The sequence below is a fragment of the Bufo bufo genome, chromosome 2 (assembly GCF_905171765.1).
Source record: "Bufo bufo chromosome 2, aBufBuf1.1, whole genome shotgun sequence".
NCBI lineage: Eukaryota > Metazoa > Chordata > Amphibia > Anura > Bufonidae > Bufo > Bufo bufo.
The window spans coordinates 5,940,353-5,962,723 of NC_053390.1; the positions used below are offsets into that span (position 1 = coordinate 5,940,353).

The 22,371-nt window shown below is 46.7% G+C and overlaps 1 protein-coding gene across 1 annotated transcript; it reads left to right on the top strand.

Moving 5' to 3' along the window:
- Positions 1-16,041: 16,041 nt before the first annotated feature.
- Positions 16,042-21,923, top strand: LOC120991966 (zinc finger protein OZF-like). The gene is made up of 2 exons (XM_040420725.1): positions 16,042-16,092; positions 19,382-21,923. Exon 2 carries the CDS (start codon positions 19,405-19,407, stop codon positions 20,770-20,772), a length of 1,368 nt encoding a protein of 455 aa, XP_040276659.1. The 5' UTR covers positions 16,042-16,092; positions 19,382-19,404; the 3' UTR covers positions 20,773-21,923.
- Positions 21,924-22,371: the final 448 nt, after the last annotated feature.

Sequence of the window (22,371 nt, forward strand, 5' to 3'; positions counted from 1 at the left end):
GTGAATGGAAAAGATATCCCTCAAAATGAAAATAAATTAAATTATTAAAGTCAAGCAAAAAGCGTAGATGTGGTCGGCAATAACAAGAGCTCGGCGGCACCAAATCAGAAACCATATGTCCTACCACAATCCGGGGGGTTCCAGTGCACATCAATGAATCAGGGGGGGAGACCAAAAAAACCATCCATCCCTGGGCTAGATGATGATGTGGTATTGAAGGACAGGGTGGGCAAAGAACTGTCCCTGATATTGCCCTACAGGGGGGGCTTTTCTGGCCCTGATAGCCTAACCACATACCACCCGCCCTGATAAGAGCGACCCCGTCCGGAACCTCACCCTATATAATAATGGCCCTAGTAAGCCCCTAGCCTCTAGGCCCCTGACTTCCAGGTGATCACTATATAGATCTATGTGTTTTTGACTCATTATATAAGTATATTATAAGTATATCGCACCCCTCTGTGTATCACACATATCGATAGCACACCTATACCAGTCCTTACAAGGACTTTTGTGGCCCTATTACCTAGCGTTTGGTGTCCCTAACAGCCTGTCCCTGCTCCACACAGCAACCTCTCCCTACACTGGCAAAACACTGAATGTAAAATGGCGGCCAGATCAGGTTTATTTATAAGGTAGGGGGGGGGGGGGTGTCCATGTGCTGAAACGTCTCAATTGGCTGTCCTGTACCACCTGATGGATGTGTCATGGGTCAAAGTTCTTCACAATGTAAAAGAATATGGCGGCCGCGAATTTCTCCATATGTTCGCATGTTCGGCGAATCGCGAACACGCAAAGTTTGCTGCGAAATGACCGCCGGGCCATCTCTAGTCGCCAATTATGGGTTCCTCTGCTAATACCTGTTTCCTCTGAAGTTCTAGCAGCTGAATCCACTGTCAGTGATTACTTCCAGATCTGTCAAGAGATTCAAACATCCCTGCTCGAGCTCACATGAAGAGATTCACCGATTGTAAACACAGGACTCCATTTCAGTTTTCTTCCAGGTATAAGGTCTGGCTTTCCTCTAAGAACATCAGACTCAAGGCACCCTCCTAGAAGTTGGCACTCTGTTTCATTGGTCCTTTTGAGGTTTTGAATAAGTTACATCTAGTCAGCTACAAGTTGTGCATCGCTTCCTTTCTACACATCCATCCTTAACTGTTTTCATGTTTCTCTTCTCAAGCCAGTTGTATTTGGTCGCTACACCAGCAGTTCTGTGCCTGTTCTCACGCCAATTGACACAAGGATTTGGCCCTGAGGAGAGATCTGCGGAGTCCGCTGAAAACATCAAGGGTCTAACATTTCTACAGTTACAGAAATTTTTACAGCCTGGACCAAAGAAGAGGAGAGGTGTAAGGAGTGGGGAACTGTTACACTGGCAGTTTGGGCCCACAATCATGAACACAGCAGCTGGAGGCTCACCTATTCCTCTGTTCCTTCCTTCCAGTGGTGAGATACCACTGGCATCCTTCAACCCATCCCCAGTGGTCATCACTGTAATGCTGCTCTGCCACTCCACATTGACAGCGGCCTTCTCCTGCCCTCCATAGTGTGTGTGGGCTCTCTCTGAACGCACACACACCGTGTCCTCCAAAGCCAATGGCTGGCCACCTTAGGGAAGGTGCCTGAGCAATAGGGTTTAGTACTCTAGTGCCTTTCAAAGGTGTGCTCTCATTTGTCTGCCTACATACCAATTTCTGCCTGATCTCCAGATTCGAATCATCACTCCCTGACCTAACCTCTGCCTGTTTTCTGTTCTGACCCTGACTCTCGGAGAGACCCTTGGATTGCACAAACTCTGCCTGCCCTGACCTTGGCTTCTCCCTGATTACAATGTTTGCCTGACCCCTCACACCGGTATCCATTGACCTCTTGGGTCAGAAATCTTCTGAACTGAGACTACTCTAAAAGGCAGTGGCCTGGTTGTTCCCCTGTAGTGGCCTCCAGATCACTGTATAGGAGTGAAGGTGAAGACCAGGGGGTGGCTACTTAGCACCAAGTAAAATCTGTTCCCGTAGACAGAGGATTCACATCTACTTTGTAAAACAGGCATTCGAGCCACAGAAGGAAATGGCAGATCTCTACAACAAACTTGAATTTGTTTTTGTTTTTATTCCATCATCTTAAGCTTTATCAACTGTTCCAATGAAAATCAAATATTAATTAATGTGTTAAAATGAATTACATGAGTTGTCCATAGGTTTTTGTGAGACTGTAGTTGGAGACCTGGACACATCAAACTCCAGAAACATGGAGGGGCAGGAGAATGAATGTACGTAAGCCTACATTCACTTTAATGTTTTGCTTTACATGCGAAAACATTTCCTCAACTGTGCAAATGTTCAGGAAGTTCCTCTGGGATTTGTTCTATTGGACGTATGGTGAAAGCAGAAACCTCACAGTTGTGACTTAGCTTATGTTTCATGTAACCATTCCTCATATTCCACCAATGCTTATTTATATCGGCATGGACAGTCTGCACTGTGTCCAATGTTCTGAAGCCCTCATGGGCATTCCAATAAATCACATGAGGATAAACAAGTTAATATTAAAAGGATTGTTAGTCTTAGTGAGATTTCCTACTAAAGACCCATCAACACCGCTCCAATTGAGCCCTGAGGTTCCAGTCCCTATTCCTTCCAGTCCCTTGGTCTCATGCCCGGTATGGACACATCAATGCTGAGGCCAGGGAATGGCTGCAGTGGTACACATGACTACAGATGGAACATTATACTTCTGGTTCACTGTGGACTGGAAGAAGTAGGGACAGAAGCCTCAAAGCTTGATTGGGTGGTTGATTAAGTGCATTTTTTTCTTCCTGTCCTCGCAACAATTTGTTTTTGGGTCTGACGACCCTTTTTAAATCGTTTTTCCTTGGGATTTTGAAATGTGTTCATATTATCGGTGAAGATCAGACACCATTTACATGTTCTTTTATTACATTTGCTTCTTCCTTTCAAGAGAAGGTAAAATGTAATACTCTTCATTCAGAAACGGTCTGCTTGGTGCCTGTTACAGGAGGTAGTGGCTGTGGAACCACTGTGCCATCCAGCCGGTTTGACTATTGACTAGTCCTAAGGGCATTATCCTGGGGATCCCCTGGTTTTCACCCTTTAACCCCTGTACAGGAATCTGGTCTTCACTGCAGGGGGGCAGCCAAGCCACTACCTCTTGGAATAGTCTCAGGGTGGTTGACACCCAATGAACAGACATAGCTGATCAAGGTCAATAATAGGCAGAGGTCAGGGCTGGCAGAGTGTGTGTGAATCTGTGGAGCAATCCTAAGGTTAGGGGAGGCGCAGAGGCGTAGCTAAAGGCTCATGGGCCCTGGTGCAAGAGATTAGCTTGGGCCCCCCATCCCTCATTGCTTTGTGGCCAGGGGCAGGGAAGTAAATTGCCTTCCTGCTGCCTGAGGCAGAAAATGTAAACTGCACCCCCCCCCCCCATGCCAAATTCTTGACCTAACACCTTCCCTCCAGCCAGAGGTGTAACTTGACCAGCATGCACCTTCTATAAAACAGGTGTCTTCTCATGTGGTACAAGGGTCTTTGGGGCCCTGGTAGCGACTGCTACCTCTGCACCCCCTATAGCTACGCCCCTGGGGAGGTGGCACAGAATCAGTATGACGAACAGGCACAGGTCAGGTACACAGGCAGACAAATGGATTTAAGCTCTTTTACAGGCTCTAGACCTCACTGAAGAGAGACCTAGCAAGATCAAGGACTGAAGATCAACAGAGATCAGTTTTTCAGAAGCCAGGAAGTGAGGTCAGCAGCACAGCTATATGGGAGCAGCCATGCAGCAGCTCACAGAGCAGAAGAAGACTTACCCGAGCAGTGCTGAAGACGGAAGTACAATGAATTCACACACAGGGAGCCAGCACCTGTCATTGTTACAGTGCCAGCTTGATTTTTTGGGGTTTTTTACTCACTGATAGGTTAAGCCCTGAAGGATTCAGCCCCAATTTTTCACATCCCAGGTGTCACTATATGCTGCAATACCCCTGGAATGCTTTCACTTATCTAAGCAATTCTGAGACACCTTATACTTTATTTTAGTGGTAAATTTTGATCAATATATATTTTTTATTTATAAGAAATCTGAAATGTTATAAAACCTCAACAAAACGTACACATTTTCCAAATATGAAATCCTCTGCTTTTAAGACAAATAGTCCTTATCGTATGTCCACTTTACGTTGGCCTCATTACAAACATTTTTGTTACCCATGTATATCCTGTAGATACCCAAGTCCACGGGTCGTGTGACCGATGCAGTGATGACGTGCCCCCTAAGTGTTACGTTGACCCAGTAATGTGATGCATCAGGGACACGTCACCGCTTCGGCCAGTCATTGGCTGTGATAGACACATGAGGTGTCAGGTAAGTACTCTCACCACTGTGGGTGATCTACGGATTGAAGCGTCAATGCCTGAAGTTCTATTTTGGACAGATGTGGAGACAGTTGAGGATCCGTCTCAAAGAGCGTAGATGGACGGTGATGGGTGAGCAGGAGGTGACGAATGGGACGAAGCTACGTCATGTGTATGAATTAATATGGCCGATATTGGAACATGATGAGGGAAAGAGAATAGGAGAAAGAGGGGCAATGGAGCGTGAAACGGGAAACACGAGGACCAAACCTAAAGCGTTACCTCCGTCTCATCATCCATCTATGGCTACTGTCACACTCGTGCTTGGTCCGGATCCGTCATGGATCTGCACAAACGCATCCGTTCAGATAATACCACCGTCTGCATCCGTTCAGATAATACAACCGTCTGCGTCCGTTCAGATAATACCACCGTCTGCACCCGTTCAGATAATACAACCGTCTGCGTCCGTTCAGATAATACAACCGTCTGCGTCCGTTCAGATAATACAACCGTCTGCGTCCGTTCAGATAATACAACCGTCTGCGTCCGTTCAGATAATACAACCGTCTGCGTCCGTTCAGATAATACAACCGTCTGCGTCCGTTCAGATAATACCACCGTCTGCATCCGTTCAGATAATACAACGGTCTGCATCCGTTCAGATAATACAACCGTCTGCATCCGTTCAGATAATACAACCGTCTGCGTCCGTTCAGATAATACCACCGTCTGCATCCGTTCAGATAATACAACGGTCTGCATCCGTTCAGATAATACAACCGTCTGCGTCCGTTCAGATAATACAACCGTCTGCATCCGTTCAGATAATACAACCGTCTGCATCCGTTCAGATAATACAAACGTCTGCATCCGTTCAGATAATACAACCGTCTGCATCCGTTCAGATAATACCACCGTCTGCATCCGTTCAGATAATACAACCGTCTGCGTCCGTTCAGATAATACCACCGTCTGCATCCGTTCAGATAATACAACCGTCTGCATCCGTTCAGATAATACAACCGTCTGCATCCGTTCAGATAATACAACCGTCTGCATCCGTTCAGATATTACAACCGTCTGCATCCGTTCAGATAATACAACCGTCTGCATCCGTTCAGATAATACAACCGTCTGCATCCGTTCAGATAATACAACCGTCTGCATCCGTTCAGATAATACCACCGTCTGCTTCCGTTCAGATAATACAACCGTCTGCCTCCGTTCAGATAATACAACCGTCTGCATCCGTTCAGATAATACCACCGTCTGCATCCGTTCAGATAATACAACCGTCTGCACCCGTTCAGATAATACCACCGTCTGCACCCGTTCAGATAATACAACCGTCTGCTTCCGTTCAGATAATACAACCGTCTGCATCCGTTCAGATAATACCACCGTCTGCGTCCGTTCAGATAATACAACCGTCTGCGTCCGTTCAGATAATACCACCGTCTGCGTCCGTTCAGATAATACAACCGTCTGCATCCGTTCAGATAATACAACCGTCTGCATCCGTTCAGATAATACAAACGTCTGCATCCGTTCAGATAATACCACCGTCTGCATCCGTTCAGATAATACAACCGTCTGCATCCGTTCAGATAATACAACCGTCTGCATCCGTTCAGATATTACAACCGTCTGCATCCGTTCAGATAATACAACCGTCTGCATCCGTTCAGATAATACCACCGTCTGCATCCGTTCAGATAATACAACCGTCTGCATCCGTTCAGATAATACAACCGTCTGCATCCGTTCAGATAATACAACCGTCTGCATCCGTTCAGATAATACAACCGTCTGCGTCCGTTCAGATAATACAACCGTCTGCGTCCGTTCAGATAATACAACCGTCTGCATCCGTTCAGATAATACAACCGTCTGCATCCGTTCAGATAATACAACCGTCTGCATCCGTTCAGATAATACCACCGTCTGCGTCCGTTCAGATAATACAACCGTCTGCATCCGTTCAGATAATACCACCGTCTGCATCCGTTCAGATAATACCACCGTCTGCATCCGTTCAGATAATACCACCGTCTGCATCCGTTCAGATAATACAACCGTCTGCATCCGTTCAGATAATACAACCGTCTGCATCCGTTCAGATAATACAACCGTCTGCGTCCGTTCAGATAATACAACCGTCTGCGTCCGTTCAGATAATACAACCGTCTGCGTCCGTTCAGATAATACAACCGTCTGCGTCCGTTCAGATAATACAACCGTCTGCGTCCGTTCAGATAATACAACCGTCTGCGTCCGTTCAGATAATACAACCGTCTGCATCCGTTCAGATAATACAACCGTCTGCGTCCGTTCAGATAATACAACCGTCTGCGTCCGTTCAGATAATACAACCGTCTGCATCCGTTCAGATAATACAACCGTCTGCGTCCGTTCAGATAATACAACCGTCTGCATCCGTTCAGATAATACAACCGTCTGCGTCCGTTCAGATAATACCACCGTCTGCATCCGTTCAGATAATACCACCGTCTGCATCCGTTCAGATAATACAACCGTCTGCATCCGTTCAGATAATACAACCGTCTGCATCCGTTCAGATAATACAACCGTCTGCGTCCGTTCAGATAATACAACCGTCTGCGTCCGTTCAGATAATACAACCGTCTGCGTCCGTTCAGATAATACAACCGTCTGCATCCGCTCAGATAATACCACCGTCTGCATCCGTTCAGATATTACAACCGTCTGCATCCGTTCAGATATTACAACCGTCTGCGTCCGTTCAGATAATACAACCGTCTGCGTCCGTTCAGATAATACAAACGTCTGCGTCCGTTCAGATAATACCACCGTCTGCATCCGTTCAGATAATACAATTGTCTGCATCCGCTCAGATATTACAACCGTCTGCATCCGTTCAGATATTACAACCGTCTGCGTCCGTTCAGATAATACAACCGTCTGCGTCCGTTCAGATAATACAACCGTCTGCATCCGTTCAGATAATACAACCGTCTGCATCCGTTTAGATAATACAACCGTCTGCATCCGTTCAGATAATACCACCGTCTGCATCCGTTCAGATAATACAACCGTCTGCATCCGTTCAGATAATACAACCGTCTGCATCCGCTCAGATAATACAACCGTCTGCGTCCGTTTAGATAATACAACCGTCTGCATCCGTTCAGATAATACAACCGTCTGCATCCGTTCAGATAATACAACCGTCTGCATCCGCTCAGATAATACAACCGTCTGCGTCCGTTTAGATAATACAACCGTCTGCATCCGTTCAGATAATACAACCGTCTGCATCCGCTCAGATAATACAACCGTCTGCGTCCGTTCAGATAATACAACCGTCTGCGTCCGTTCAGATAATACAACCGTCTGCGTCCGTTCAGATAATACAACCGTCTGCATCCGTTCAGATAATACAACCGTCTGCCTCCGTTCAGATATTACAACCGTCTGCGTCCGTTCAGATAATACAACCGTCTGCCTCCGTTCAGATAATACCACCGTCTGCGTCCGTTCAGATAATACAACCGTCTGCGTCCGTTCAGATAATACAACCGTCTGCGTCCGTTCAGATAATACAACCGTCTGCGTCCGTTCAGATAATACCACCGTCTGCGTCCGTTCAGATAATACAACCGTCTGCGTCCGTTCAGATAATACAACCGTCTGCATCCGTTCAGATATTACAACCGTCTGCGTCCGTTCAGATAATACCACCGTCTGCGTCCGTTCAGATAATACAACCGTCTGCATCCGTTCAGATAATACAACCGTCTGCATCCGTTCAGATAATACCACCGTCTGCATCCGTTCAGATAATACAAACGTCTGCATCCGTTCAGATAATACCACCGTCTGCATCCGTTCAGATAATACAACCGTCTGCATCCGTTCAGATAATACAACCGTCTGCATCCGTTCAGATATTACAACCGTCTGCATCCGTTCAGATAATACAACCGTCTGCATCCGTTCAGATAATACAACCGTCTGCATCCGTTCAGATAATACAACCGTCTGCATCCGTTCAGATAATACAACCGTCTGCGTCCGTTCAGATAATACAACCGTCTGCGTCCGTTCAGATAATACAACCGTCTGCATCCGTTCAGATAATACAACCGTCTGCATCCGTTCAGATAATACAACCGTCTGCATCCGTTCAGATAATACCACCGTCTGCGTCCGTTCAGATAATACAACCGTCTGCATCCGTTCAGATAATACAACCGTCTGCATCCGTTCAGATAATACCACCGTCTGCATCCGTTCAGATAATACCACCGTCTGCATCCGTTCAGATAATACCACCGTCTGCATCCGTTCAGATAATACAACCGTCTGCATCCGTTCAGATAATACAACCGTCTGCATCCGTTCAGATAATACAACCGTCTGCGTCCGTTCAGATAATACAACCGTCTGCGTCCGTTCAGATAATACAACCGTCTGCGTCCGTTCAGATAATACAACCGTCTGCGTCCGTTCAGATAATACAACCGTCTGCATCCGTTCAGATAATACAACCGTCTGCGTCCGTTCAGATAATACAACCGTCTGCGTCCGTTCAGATAATACAACCGTCTGCATCCGTTCAGATAATACAACCGTCTGCGTCCGTTCAGATAATACAACCGTCTGCATCCGTTCAGATAATACAACCGTCTGCGTCCGTTCAGATAATACCACCGTCTGCATCCGTTCAGATAATACCACCGTCTGCATCCGTTCAGATAATACAACCGTCTGCATCCGTTCAGATAATACAACCGTCTGCATCCGTTCAGATAATACAACCGTCTGCGTCCGTTCAGATAATACAACCGTCTGCGTCCGTTCAGATAATACAACCGTCTGCGTCCGTTCAGATAATACAACCGTCTGCATCCGCTCAGATAATACCACCGTCTGCATCCGTTCAGATATTACAACCGTCTGCATCCGTTCAGATATTACAACCGTCTGCGTCCGTTCAGATAATACAACCGTCTGCGTCCGTTCAGATAATACAAACGTCTGCGTCCGTTCAGATAATACCACCGTCTGCATCCGTTCAGATAATACAATTGTCTGCATCCGCTCAGATATTACAACCGTCTGCATCCGTTCAGATATTACAACCGTCTGCGTCCGTTCAGATAATACAACCGTCTGCGTCCGTTCAGATAATACAACCGTCTGCATCCGTTCAGATAATACAACCGTCTGCATCCGTTTAGATAATACAACCGTCTGCATCCGTTCAGATAATACCACCGTCTGCATCCGTTCAGATAATACAACCGTCTGCATCCGTTCAGATAATACAACCGTCTGCATCCGCTCAGATAATACAACCGTCTGCGTCCGTTTAGATAATACAACCGTCTGCATCCGTTCAGATAATACAACCGTCTGCATCCGTTCAGATAATACAACCGTCTGCATCCGCTCAGATAATACAACCGTCTGCGTCCGTTTAGATAATACAACCGTCTGCATCCGTTCAGATAATACAACCGTCTGCATCCGCTCAGATAATACAACCGTCTGCGTCCGTTCAGATAATACAACCGTCTGCGTCCGTTCAGATAATACAACCGTCTGCGTCCGTTCAGATAATACAACCGTCTGCATCCGTTCAGATAATACAACCGTCTGCCTCCGTTCAGATATTACAACCGTCTGCGTCCGTTCAGATAATACAACCGTCTGCCTCCGTTCAGATAATACCACCGTCTGCGTCCGTTCAGATAATACAACCGTCTGCGTCCGTTCAGATAATACAACCGTCTGCGTCCGTTCAGATAATACAACCGTCTGCCTCCGTTCAGATAATACCACCGTCTGCATCCGTTCAGATAATACAACCGTCTGCGTCCGTTCAGATAATACAACCGTCTGTATCCGTTCAGATAATACAACCGTCTGCATCCGTTCAGATAATACAACCGTCTGCGTCCGTTCAGATAATACAACCGTCTGCATCCGTTCAGATAATACAACCGTCTGCATCCGTTCAGATAATACAACCGTCTGCATCCATTCAGAACGGATCGGTTTCTATTATCTTTAACACGAAACTGAGCCAAACGGATGCGTCCGGGCACACAATGTAAGTCAATGGAGGACGGACCGTTTTCTATTGCGCCATATTGTGTCAGTGAAAACGGATCCGTCCCCATTGACTTACATTGTGTGCCCGGACGCATCCGTTTGGCTCAGTTTCGTCAGACGGACACCAAAACGCTGCAGGCGGCCTCCAGATCGGAATGGTGACTGATCGGAGGCGAACTGATGCTTTCTGAGCGGATCCTTTTCCATTCTGAATACATTAGGGCAAAACTGATCCGTTTTGTTTTTATTGTGTTCACTGTATTTACTGATTTGTGATAAAGTTTTATAAAGATGTGAAGGACCTGTGATGACATCATCATCATCATGTGATCAGTACAATACTCCCACTTTATCATTTACTGAAGCTAAGCCCTGCCCCCTGCACTGATCACATGACAGCGCCATCATCACAGGTCCTTCAGCTCTGGCAGTGCAGCAGATACTGGGCAGGTCCTGGTCGGTAGTCACTGCTGTGCCCCGCCCCCTGTACTGATCACATGACAGTGACGTCACCCCAGGTCCTTCAGCTCTGGCAGTGCAGCAGATACTGGGCAGGTCCTGGTCGGTAGTCACTGCTGTGCCCCGCCCCCTGTACTGATCACATGACGGTGACGTCACCCCAGGTCCTTCCCCACCTCTTCTCCTCCCCACTGCTGAGCCCCGCCCCCTGCACTGATCACATGACGGTGACGTCACCGCAGGTCCTTCACCACCTCCTCTCCTGAGCCCCGCCCCCTGCACTGATCACATGACGGTGACGTCACCCCAGGTCCTTCAGCTCTGGCAGTGCAGCAGATACTGGGCAGGTCCTGGTCGGTAGTCAGGGCTCTTGTTCTCTCTGGTATCAGCCATTCCTCCAGCCTGCAGGTAAGATGAGCTGTGAGGAGACAGTGTGGTGGAGAGCTCAGACATGTCACCTCTGGAGATTCTCCTCCATTACACACAAGGAATCCTTCTCCGCTCCTCAGCTTAGTATGATGGGGGAGGAGTAGTGGGGATAGTGGGGGTTGTCATCATTCTCTGGCCCCTGACTGTCCTGGTGAGGGGCCCCTGCCTCCAGGAGGAGAATGAATGGAGCGGGGCCCGGCCTGAGCTCAGCTCTCTCCAGTCTCTTCTCTAGGAGTTCTGGACACAGCTGAGCACAGCCCAGAGGTGGGACCTGCATCTACCAGACATTTATCTCCTGTGGAGCCACCAGAGATCTCCATGTTGGGGCCCCTGGAATCCATGTGGTGGGGGCTCTGAGAAGCGGGGCCCCTCCAGGCTCGCTCAGGAAGTGCGGTTCTGGAGGTGACATCTGGTCTTGTCCCCTGGATGATTTCCTCTCCTCTTCTCATAAAGGCGCCTGCAGTACTAGAAGCCTCCAGCTCCTCCAGGTCTCTCCTCTTCTCCTGAATGACCACCAAGGATGGACAGGAAGGAGATCAGCAGAAGAATATTAGACCTCACCTTGGAGATCATCTCCCTGCTGAGCGGAGAGGTAAACTTTTCTAGATTTCTCTCCTCTGTATTGTATTCTGTAACAAGTCAGACATCGGGGAGGAGAATCCATCATAGAAAGTAATAGGAAGAGTCCAGGGTCCTGGAGAACGGCCTCCAGACCTTCCAAGTGATGGAGAACCTGAAGATCAGCCCCCAATATGGTGAGTGATGTGTCATGTGACCAGTGACCAATAGTCATGTTGTAGGAGCCATGAGGAGGTAAGTAGGCACGTTGTACCAGGAGGAGAGGGCCGGAGGAGAGCACATGGCCCCTGAAGGGTTTATTCCCTAAGTGTCTCTCTCCATCCACAGGAGTACACAATAGTGAAGAAGACATCGAGGGACTGTGTGACTCCCATCATCCATCTCCAGGAGTCAGGAGGGCGGAGCAGGACCCCTCCCCCCATCACAGAGCCTCCCCCTCACCCCCTGATACATGAGCAGAAGATCCTAGAACTCACCCACAAGATGATGGAGCTGCTGACTGGAGAGGTGACACTGCTGGGAAATTCTCCAGTAACAGCACTGGAGGGGTCTGGGTGATGACGGTGTCATTGTGTTGTCAGGTTCCTATAAGGTGTCAGGACGTCACTGTCTATTTCTCCATGGAGGAGTGGGAGTATATAGAAGGACACAAGGACCTGTACAAGGAGGCCATGATGGAGGAGCACCAGCCTCTTATATCACAGGGTAAGAGCCGTCATGTGCAGTGTATACACGTGTGTGCAGTGACATGTAATGGAGGAGCACCAGCCTCTTATATCACAAGGTAAGAGCCGTCATGTGCAGTGTATACACGTGTGTGCAGTGACATGTAATGGAGGAGCACCAGCCTCTTATATCACAAGGTAAGAGCCGTCATGTGCAGTGTGTACACGTGTGTGCAGTGACATGTAATGGAGGAGCACCAGCCTCTTATATCACAAGGTAAGAGCCGTCATGTGCAGTGTGTACACGTGTGTGCAGTGACATGTAATGGAGGAGCACCAGCCTCTTATATCACAAGGTAAGAGCCGTCATGTGCAGTGTATACACGTGTGTGCAGTGACATGTAATGGAGGAGCACCAGCCTCTTATATCACAAGGTAAGAGCCGTCATGTGCAGTGTATACACGTGTGTGCAGTGTCATGTAATGGAGGAGCACCAGCCTCTTATATCACAAGGTCAGACCCATCATGTGCAGTGTATACACGTGTGTGCAGTGACATGTAATGGAGGATCACCAGCCTCTTATTTCACAATTTAAGAGCCGTCATGTGCAGTGTATACACGTGTGTGCAGTGACATGTATTGGAGGAGCACCAGCCTCTTATATCACAAGGTAAGAGCCGTCATGTGCAGTGTGTACACATGTGTGCTGTGACATGTAATGGAGGAGCACCAGCCTCTTATATCACAGGGTAAGAGCCGTCATGTGCAGTGTATACACGTGTGTGCAGTGACATGTAATGGAGGAGCACCAGCCTCTTATATCACAGGGTAAGAGCTGTCATGTGCAGTGTATACACGTGTGTGCAGTGACATGTAATGGAGGAGCACCAGCCTCTTATATCACAAGGTAAGAGCCGTCATGTGCAGTGTATACACGTGTGTGCAGTGACATGTAATGGAGGAGCACCAGCCTTTTATATCACAAGGTAAGAGCCGTCATGTGCAGTGTGTACACATGTCTGCAGTGACATGTAATAGAGGAGCACCAGCCTCTTATATCACAAGGTAAGAGCCGTCATGTGCAGTATATACACGTGTGTGCAGTGACATGTAATGGAGGAGCACCAGCCTCTTATATCACAAGGTAAGAGCCGTCATGTGCAGTATATACACGTGTGTGCAGTGACATGTAATGGAGGAGCACCAGCCTCTTATATCACAAGGTAAGAGCCGTCATGTGCAGTGTATACACGTGTGTGCAGTGACATGTAATGGAGGAGCACCAGCCTCTTATATTACAAGGTAAGAGCCGTCATGTGCAGTGTATACACGTGTGTGCAGTGACATGTAATGGAGGAGCACCAGCCTCTTATATCACAAGGTAAGAGCCGTCATGTGCAGTGTATACACGTGTGTGCAGTGACATGTAATGGAGGAGCACCAGCCTCTTATATCACAGGGTAAGAGCCGTCATGTGCAGTATATACACGTGTGTGCAGTGACATGTAATGGAGGAGCACCAGCCTCTTATATTACAAGGTAAGAGCCGTCATGTGCAGTGTATACACGTGTGTGCAGTGACATGTAATGGAGGAGCACCAGCCTCTTATATCACAAGGTAAGAGCCGTCATGTGCAGTGTATACATGTGTGTGCAGTGACATGTAATGGAGGAGCACCAGCCTCTTATATCACAAGGTAAGACCCATCATGTGCAGTGTATACACGTGTGTGCAGTGACATGTAATGGAGGAGCACCAGCCTCTTATATCACAGGGTAAGAGCTGTCATGTGCAGTGTATACACGTGTGTGCAGTGACATGTAATGGAGGAGCACCAGCCTCTTATATCACAAGGTAAGAGCCGTCATGTGCAGTGTATACACGTGTGTGCAGTGACATGTAATGGAGGAGCACCAGCCTCTTATATCACAGGGTAAGAGCCGTCATGTGCAGTGTGTACACGTTTGTGCAGTGTCATGTAATGGAGGAGCACCAGCCTTTTATATCACAAGGTAAGAGCCGTCATGTGCAGTGTGTACACATGTCTGCAGTGACATGTAATAGAGGAGCACCAGCCTCTTATATCACAAGGTAAGAGCCGTCATGTGCAGTATATACACGTGTGTGCAGTGACATGTAATGGAGGAGCACCAGCCTCTTATATCACAAGGTAAGAGCCGTCATGTGCAGTATATACACGTGTGTGCAGTGACATGTAATGGAGGAGCACCAGCCTCTTATATCACAAGGTAAGAGCCGTCATGTGCAGTGTATACACGTGTGTGCAGTGACATGTAATGGAGGAGCACCAGCCTCTTATATCACAAGGTAAGAGCCGTCATGTGCAGTGTATACACGTGTGTGCAGTGACATGTAATGGAGGAGCACCAGCCTCTTATATCACAAGGTAAGAGCTGTCATGTGCAGTGTATACACGTGTGTGCAGTGACATGTAATGGAGGAGCACCAGCCTCTTATATCACAGGGTAAGAGCCGTCATGTGCAGTATATACACGTGTGTGCAGTGACATGTAATGGAGGAGCACCAGCCTCTTATATTACAAGGTAAGAGCCGTCATGTGCAGTGTATACACGTGTGTGCAGTGACATGTAATGGAGGAGCACCAGCCTCTTATATCACAAGGTAAGAGCCGTCATGTGCAGTGTATACATGTGTGTGCAGTGACATGTAATGGAGGAGCACCAGCCTCTTATATCACAAGGTAAGACCCATCATGTGCAGTGTATACACGTGTGTGCAGTGACATGTAATGGAGGAGCACCAGCCTCTAATATCACAAGGTAGGACCCGTCATGTGCAGTGTATACACGTGTGTGCAGTGACATGTAATGGAGGAGCACCAGCCTCTTATATCACAAGGTAAGAGCCGTCATGTGCAGTGTATACACGTGTGTGCAGTGACATGTAATGGAGGAGCACCAGCCTCTTATATCACAAGGTAAGAGCCGTCATGTGCAGTGTGTACACATGTCTGCAGTGACATGTAACGGAGGAGCACCAGCCTCTTATATCACAGGGTAAGAGCCGTCATGTGCAGTGTATACACGTGTGTGCAGTGAGATGTAATGGAGGCCATGTATGCAGTCACTGTGTGCTTGTGTCTCCACAGATGGATCCAGGAGGAGAAATCCCCCCGAGAGATGTCCCCGTCCTCTGTATTCCCAGGACTGTCCAGAGGAGAAGCTCCCAGAGAACCCTCAGGTAGATGGAGCTGAGCCCTATACACATCTATATAGGGGGTCCTGCAGTCATAGAGGGGTCATAGATTGTGGGGGTCTCTTCTGTGGATCTGTTAGATTTCCCACCTGTCTGCTGTATTGTCCTGAATTGTTACAGATGACAAATCAGGGGGAAGATCTGACTGATATTAAAGTGGAGGATGAAGAAGAGCAAATGATGGGCGATCCCCCGTGTAAGAGTGAGGTGGAGGAGAACGTTCCAGGAGATGTCACCACAGGTATGGAATCATGAATGGAAAAAGTGACTTTGGAGGTTTCTTCAGGAGAGTCTCCACCTTAGAGCTCTAGTAAAGTAGCACTCTGGGCAGTGATCCCGCGTTATGTGCATTGCAGGAGCGAGGGAGCTGTGACTACGCATAGAAATATTTTCCCAGCTCTTCCTGTCATGCACTCGCATTAGCTTCAGTTTTTGTAGCATTTCCATCTGCACTAATGGCTGGGATTTGAGCAAACTCAGTTTAATTACTGGTGGCTTGAGTTGGACTGTTCGGGTCCTAAGCAGTGTCATGTGACCGACACTCTGACACAGCTACCCAGATTTACTGATTCCATGGATGACGTAACCTTAGACTGATGGTCTAGACCAGACCTGGGCAAACTACGGCCCGCGGGCCGTATACGGCCCGGCGGACCTTTTAATCCGGCCCCCGGGCGGAGCCAGAGGCGTGCCAAGCAACGATACCCCTCCTCCGCGAATGAAGAGGACTTCCGACTCGGCGTGCTGCGTGTGGCATGGCGCGGTGGCAGGGAGGCAGCGTCAGCGGCAGTACTGTCTAGGTAAGACACAGCAGGGGGGGGGGGTGCCTCGTGCGAGCCGTACCCGGGACCCGGCCGGCCGCAATTATTCCCTTCTCTGTAACAGCGCAGCGCCCGCGGCTCTCATAGTATCGGCTGTGACTGTCTGACACTGACAGTCACAGAGCCGACAAGCATGAAGCTGCGGCCGCCTCCCCCTGTGCTGTGTGTAGTCAGTGTGACTAACACATGGCTGATCATCTCTGAGCATTACGTTTCTAAAGGCAAGGGGGGGGGGGGGGAGGGGTGTGTACTATTGTAAGGGGGGGGGGTGTTCTGTATATGATGGGGGGCCGGGGGGGTGTTCTGTACACAAGGGGACAATGGCTGGATTCACAGGGGACAATGGCTGGATTCACAGGGGACAATGGCTGGATTCACATTGGACAATGGCTGGATTCACAGGGGGACAATGGCTGGATTCACAGGGGACAATGGCTGGATTCACATGGGGACAATGGCTGGATTCACAGTGGGACAATGGCTGGATTCACAGGGGGACAATGGCTGGATTCACAGGGGGACAATGGCTGGATTCACAGGGGGACAATGGCTGGATTCACAGGGGGACAATAGCTGGATTCACAGGGGGACAATGGCTGGATTCACAGGGGGACAATGGCTGGATTCACAGGGGGACAATGGCTGGATTCACAGGGGGACAATGGCTGGATTCACAGGGGGACAATGGCTGGATTCACAGGGGACAATGGCTGGATTCACAGGGGGACAATGGCTTTCACTAATATGAGTCACAAATAGTGAAAAATGTTCATTGTTTTGGGAAATTTTGTTTAATAAATTTAAATTTTTTTCTTGTAAGGCAACCTCACTTTTTCATTGTTTAACTATAACAAGTACTCGTACCAGTTGTCCAACAATGATATTTACTGCTTTTTATAAAGAAATACAATTGATTTTATGCAGTATTGAGTTTAGCCTTTTGGCCCGGCCCTCCAAAATATTTTCAGTTTCTCATGTGGCCCCATCGAAAAAATAATTGCCCACCCCTGGTCTAGACACAGGGCGGACTGGGAACTTAAAGGGGTTATCCAACCTCAAAAAGTCCCCCTTTCCAAATGCCCGGACCCCTCACACAGACTGTACTTACCTCGTTTCCCAGGCACCCGCATAGCTTCTGATGTTGGCCGCCACTCTATCTCTCCATCGCACGGATCAAACATCCGGCGGGGAGGGGCAGCCAAAAGCAGGCCTTGACAGGAACGAGCCTCCCTAGCATTGCGGGTGATGCTTATTCTGATCCACGCGATTGGGAGATGCAATGGCGGCCGTGCCGGCATCAGATGCGATGCAGGTGCCGAGGAGCGAGGTAAGTACAGTCTGTGTGAGGGGCCCGGACATTTGGGGGGCATATTTGGGGTTGGATAACCCCTTTAAAGTGGCCCTGGAAAAAAAAAAAAAAAGTGGACCCATGTTGTAAACGGGTCCAAATTTACAGAAGTTGGGACAATAGAGGTAGGCGGGGTCTGCAGTACCGTAGTGCAGGACAAAATACCACCCCAGCAGAACTAAATACCACATTCCAGCGCAATATACTTTCGCCCGCCCCACAGTATGAAGCTGCGCCTGATGCTCCTAGATTAAGGCTGAGAGCTTCAGACCTTTATGTACCTTGCTGACGGCCAAGAGGAGGGATTAAGTGGCCTCCTGGGCATTGGCTGACCAGGAAATTTCAATGTAGGGTCTATGGCCAATCCGCCCATGGTCTAGACCTGCACCAGATTTATCCCAGGGGCTCAGGCTGAAGATACATTTCGTGCAGACCCTTCTCAGTAGCTCTGTACCAACTATTGGTTGCCTTACTTTTATATCAAATTTTACACCAGAATTGTGGCTCAATTTAGGTGCAAAATTATGCTTCTTGACCAATCTCCTTTTTCTGATAAGTCCTGCCCATTTTCAAGTAAGTTGGAAAACTCTAGCTGCCCCAATATTAATTGTGCCTCTTTTTAGACAAATTTTAGGCACAGACACTTTAGTAAAACTGGGTCAGTGTCTTATTTGTGGACAGGAAGTCAGATTCTCTATTCAGTCCTAGCAGACTCACATCGACGCTCTCATAGGTGTCCAGCACCACAATCACAGGGCGACAATGTGTCATCGTGGCAACTGGCATCTGTTTTTGATAGGAACCTCGTTCTGCTTAGAGCATCCTGAATTCTTAGTGTAATGGATCCAACAAGGTGCTGGAGACTTTTTTTTACAGGTTCTGATTGATGACCTCACTCTGTCTATTCCACTGCATCCTACAGATGTCTATAAACCTGAGATCTGGTGACTGTGCGGCCATTACACCTTACAGACCACATTGTCATGTCAATTTTAGAAGATATGTTTCTATCTATTGTTTCGTTAAAGCTATGTGGTGACTGAGTGTAGACCAGAATCCTGGTCTTTGTCTTTGATATGTTTTAAAGCTTTACACAGTATGATTGTAATCGCAAACATAGATTTTATGGCAGTTTTTAATGCAGTTTTTTTTTATAGTTAAAGCCAGGAGTGGATTCGAAAGGAATGACTTTTGTTTCCCCTTACTGCTAGATCCACTTCTGTCTTTGGCTCAAAAACCTGCAGCTCAAACTACAGTACATCAAAAACTGCATGTGTTTTCTTCAGCAACTGGGGAATATTATAAATTCTTCTGCTTTTGTAGTTGTTAAAAAAATTTAAATGTATTTTTAATCCTAACAGAAAATCCCTCTGAGGAAAACTTCATGTTATCACTGAATTATAAAGCAGAAGATGAAGATATCATGCAGTGCTCTTCAGGAGAAAACTTCATTACCCTTAATGTATATCCAGGACATCACAGTACAGATCTGTCATATAATCCCCCTAATCACGATGAACCTTCTCCTTACCAATCACAGTTTGCTACCACAAGTACAGGTCAGAAAGGGGGTGGAATGTTTCACTGTGTTAAAGAGTTCACAAAAAGCTTAGGTCTTTCTACACACAGAAGAATTCACACAGGGGAGAAGCCATACTCCTGCCCAGAATGTGGGAAATGTTTTACAGATAAATCACAGCTTGTTATACATAAAAGAAGACACACAGGAGAGAAGCCGTATTCATGTTCAGAATGTGGAAAGTGCTTTACAGAAAAATCATATCTTGTTATACATGAAAGGAGACACACAGGGGAGAAACCGTATTCATGTTCAGAATGTGGGAAGCGTTTTACAGAAAAATCAACTCTTGTTAGACATGAGAGAATTCACACAGGAGAGAAGCCATATTCATGCCCGAAATGTGGGAAATATTTCACGCGAAAATCATATCTTGTTATCCATGAGAGAACTCACACAGGAGAGAAACCGTATTCATGTTTGAAATGTGGGAAGTATTTTACACGAAAATCATATCTTGTTACACATGAGAGAAGTCACACAGGAGAGAAGCCGTATTCATGTTCTAAATGTGGGAAATATTTTACGCGAAAATCATATCTTGTTACACATGAGAGAATTCACACAGGAGAGAAGCCGTATTCATGTTCAGAATGTGGGAAATGTTTTACACAAAAATCACATCTTGTTATACACAAGAGAACACACACAGGAGAAAATCCATATTCATGCCCTGAATGTGGAAAATATTTGACAAATAAATCACACCTTGCTGCACATCAGAGAATTCACACAGGAGAGAAGCCATTTTCATGTTCAGAATGTGGGAAATGTTTTAGACAAAAATCAGATCTTGTTACACATCATAGAAGTCACACAGGAGAGAAGCCATATTCATGTTCAGAATGTGGGAAATGTTTTACACAAAAATCACATCTTGTTATACACAAGAGAACACACACAGGAGAAAATCCATATTCATGCCCTGAATGTGGAAAATATTTGACAAATAAATCACACCTTGCTGCACATCAGAGAATTCACACAGGAGAGAAGCCATTTTCATGTTCAGAATGTGGGAAATGTTTTACACAAAAATCTGATATTGTTAGACATGAGAGAAATCACACAGGAGAGAAGCCATATTCATGTTCAGAATGTGGGAAATGTTTCATTACTAAAGCCACACTTAGGGCTCATCATAGAAGTCACACAGAGGAGAAAACATTTTGATGTTCAACATGTGGGAAGTTCTTTATTAATAAATCAAATCTTACATGTGAGAAAAGTCACAAAGGAGACTGTATTCATATTCAAAATGTGGGAAATCTTTTGTACAGAAATCAAAACTTGTTTAACAACAGAGAAATCACACAGAAGAGAACCTATATTAATATTCTGAATGTGGGAAATATTTTCTTAGTAAAGCTGATCTTAAAGATCATCAAAGAATTTACACAGGAAGAAGCCGTGTTCATGTTCATAATGTGAAAAAATGTCTTATTACTAAAGCCCAAATTAGGGATCATCAGATAATTCACACAGGAACAAAGCTGTTTTCATGTTAAGAATGAGAGAATTTTTTTTACTGAAGCTAAATTTGGGTATCCTCAGAGAAGTCACACAGCAGAGAAGCCATTTTAATGTCCTATATGTAGAAAATGTCTACAGGAAAGTCAAACTTTGAAACTTACACAGAATTCACATTGTCAGACCTTACACTGGTGCAGTGGTGCCTGGGTTTCTCCCTATGCAGGACCAGGTTCGTCCTTAGCCAGTTCCTGATGACAAAGGCATTGATGCCATTGACTGGCCCTCAAAATCCTTAGACCTGAGTCCAATTGAGAATGTCTGGGACATTTTGTATCAGTGCATTTGATGCTGCCATCTAGCGCCACGGACTAGTAGTTCACTGATGCATTATTCTCAGTTTAGGAGGAGATCCCCAGGACATCATCTGCTGTCTCATCAAGATAATGCTCAGATGTTGTCAGGAATGCATATAGGCAAATGGGGGAATACATGCTACTAAGTCACATTATGAGTTGTCGTGATGAAATTCAAGTAAATTAGATCTGCCTATGATTTTTATTTTTTACATATGATTTAAATCTGGCCCTCAAATGATTTATGATTTTGGTTTCCATTGACTCATTGACAAAAAAAATAACACACCGAGAAGGAATCCTTGTAATGAAACTGGGCAGGGGAGGGGTGGTAGTGAACTCTAGCTGGTAACCAGAGTGGATTATGTTGAGGTCTCTGCTGTCATGGTACCTTCTGTGACAGAGGTTAGAAGATCTGAGAGACTGACTGCACGTGAGGTTAACTGACAGTCTCTTAATTCTCAGTGTTGTTGTTTGGTAATGACCACACCTCTTGTCAGGTGCAGCTTGTGGTCATTACTGCTTCCCTATTTAGTTTGGTCTCACACCATGCAGTTGATATTCTCTGCTTGGATTTCGAAGAGTTGGTGTGTGGACCTTACCTGTGTTCCTGCTCATCCATTTTCTATAAGATGTAGTGCTCTTTGTATTTGGTTGTTCCCTTGTGCTTGTTGTTACTAGGGAGACGCTGGTTTATTCACCTGGGAAGAAACCAGTAGTATCAATCCTTTTCACTACCTCTAGGGCATTTCAGGGCTCCTAGGGTTTAGGTTCCGGCGTATGTATTTTCCCACCTTCAGGGTCTATACATACTGACAGGAGTCAGGGCCAGTTCTAGGGGTTTCATAGGAGGTGACCTTTCCCCTCTCCCTAGCCCTGAGGCCTAGTTCTTTGTCTTTTCCTTTCTGTTGTCATTCTCTCCTCCCCATTATTCGTGACATTATCA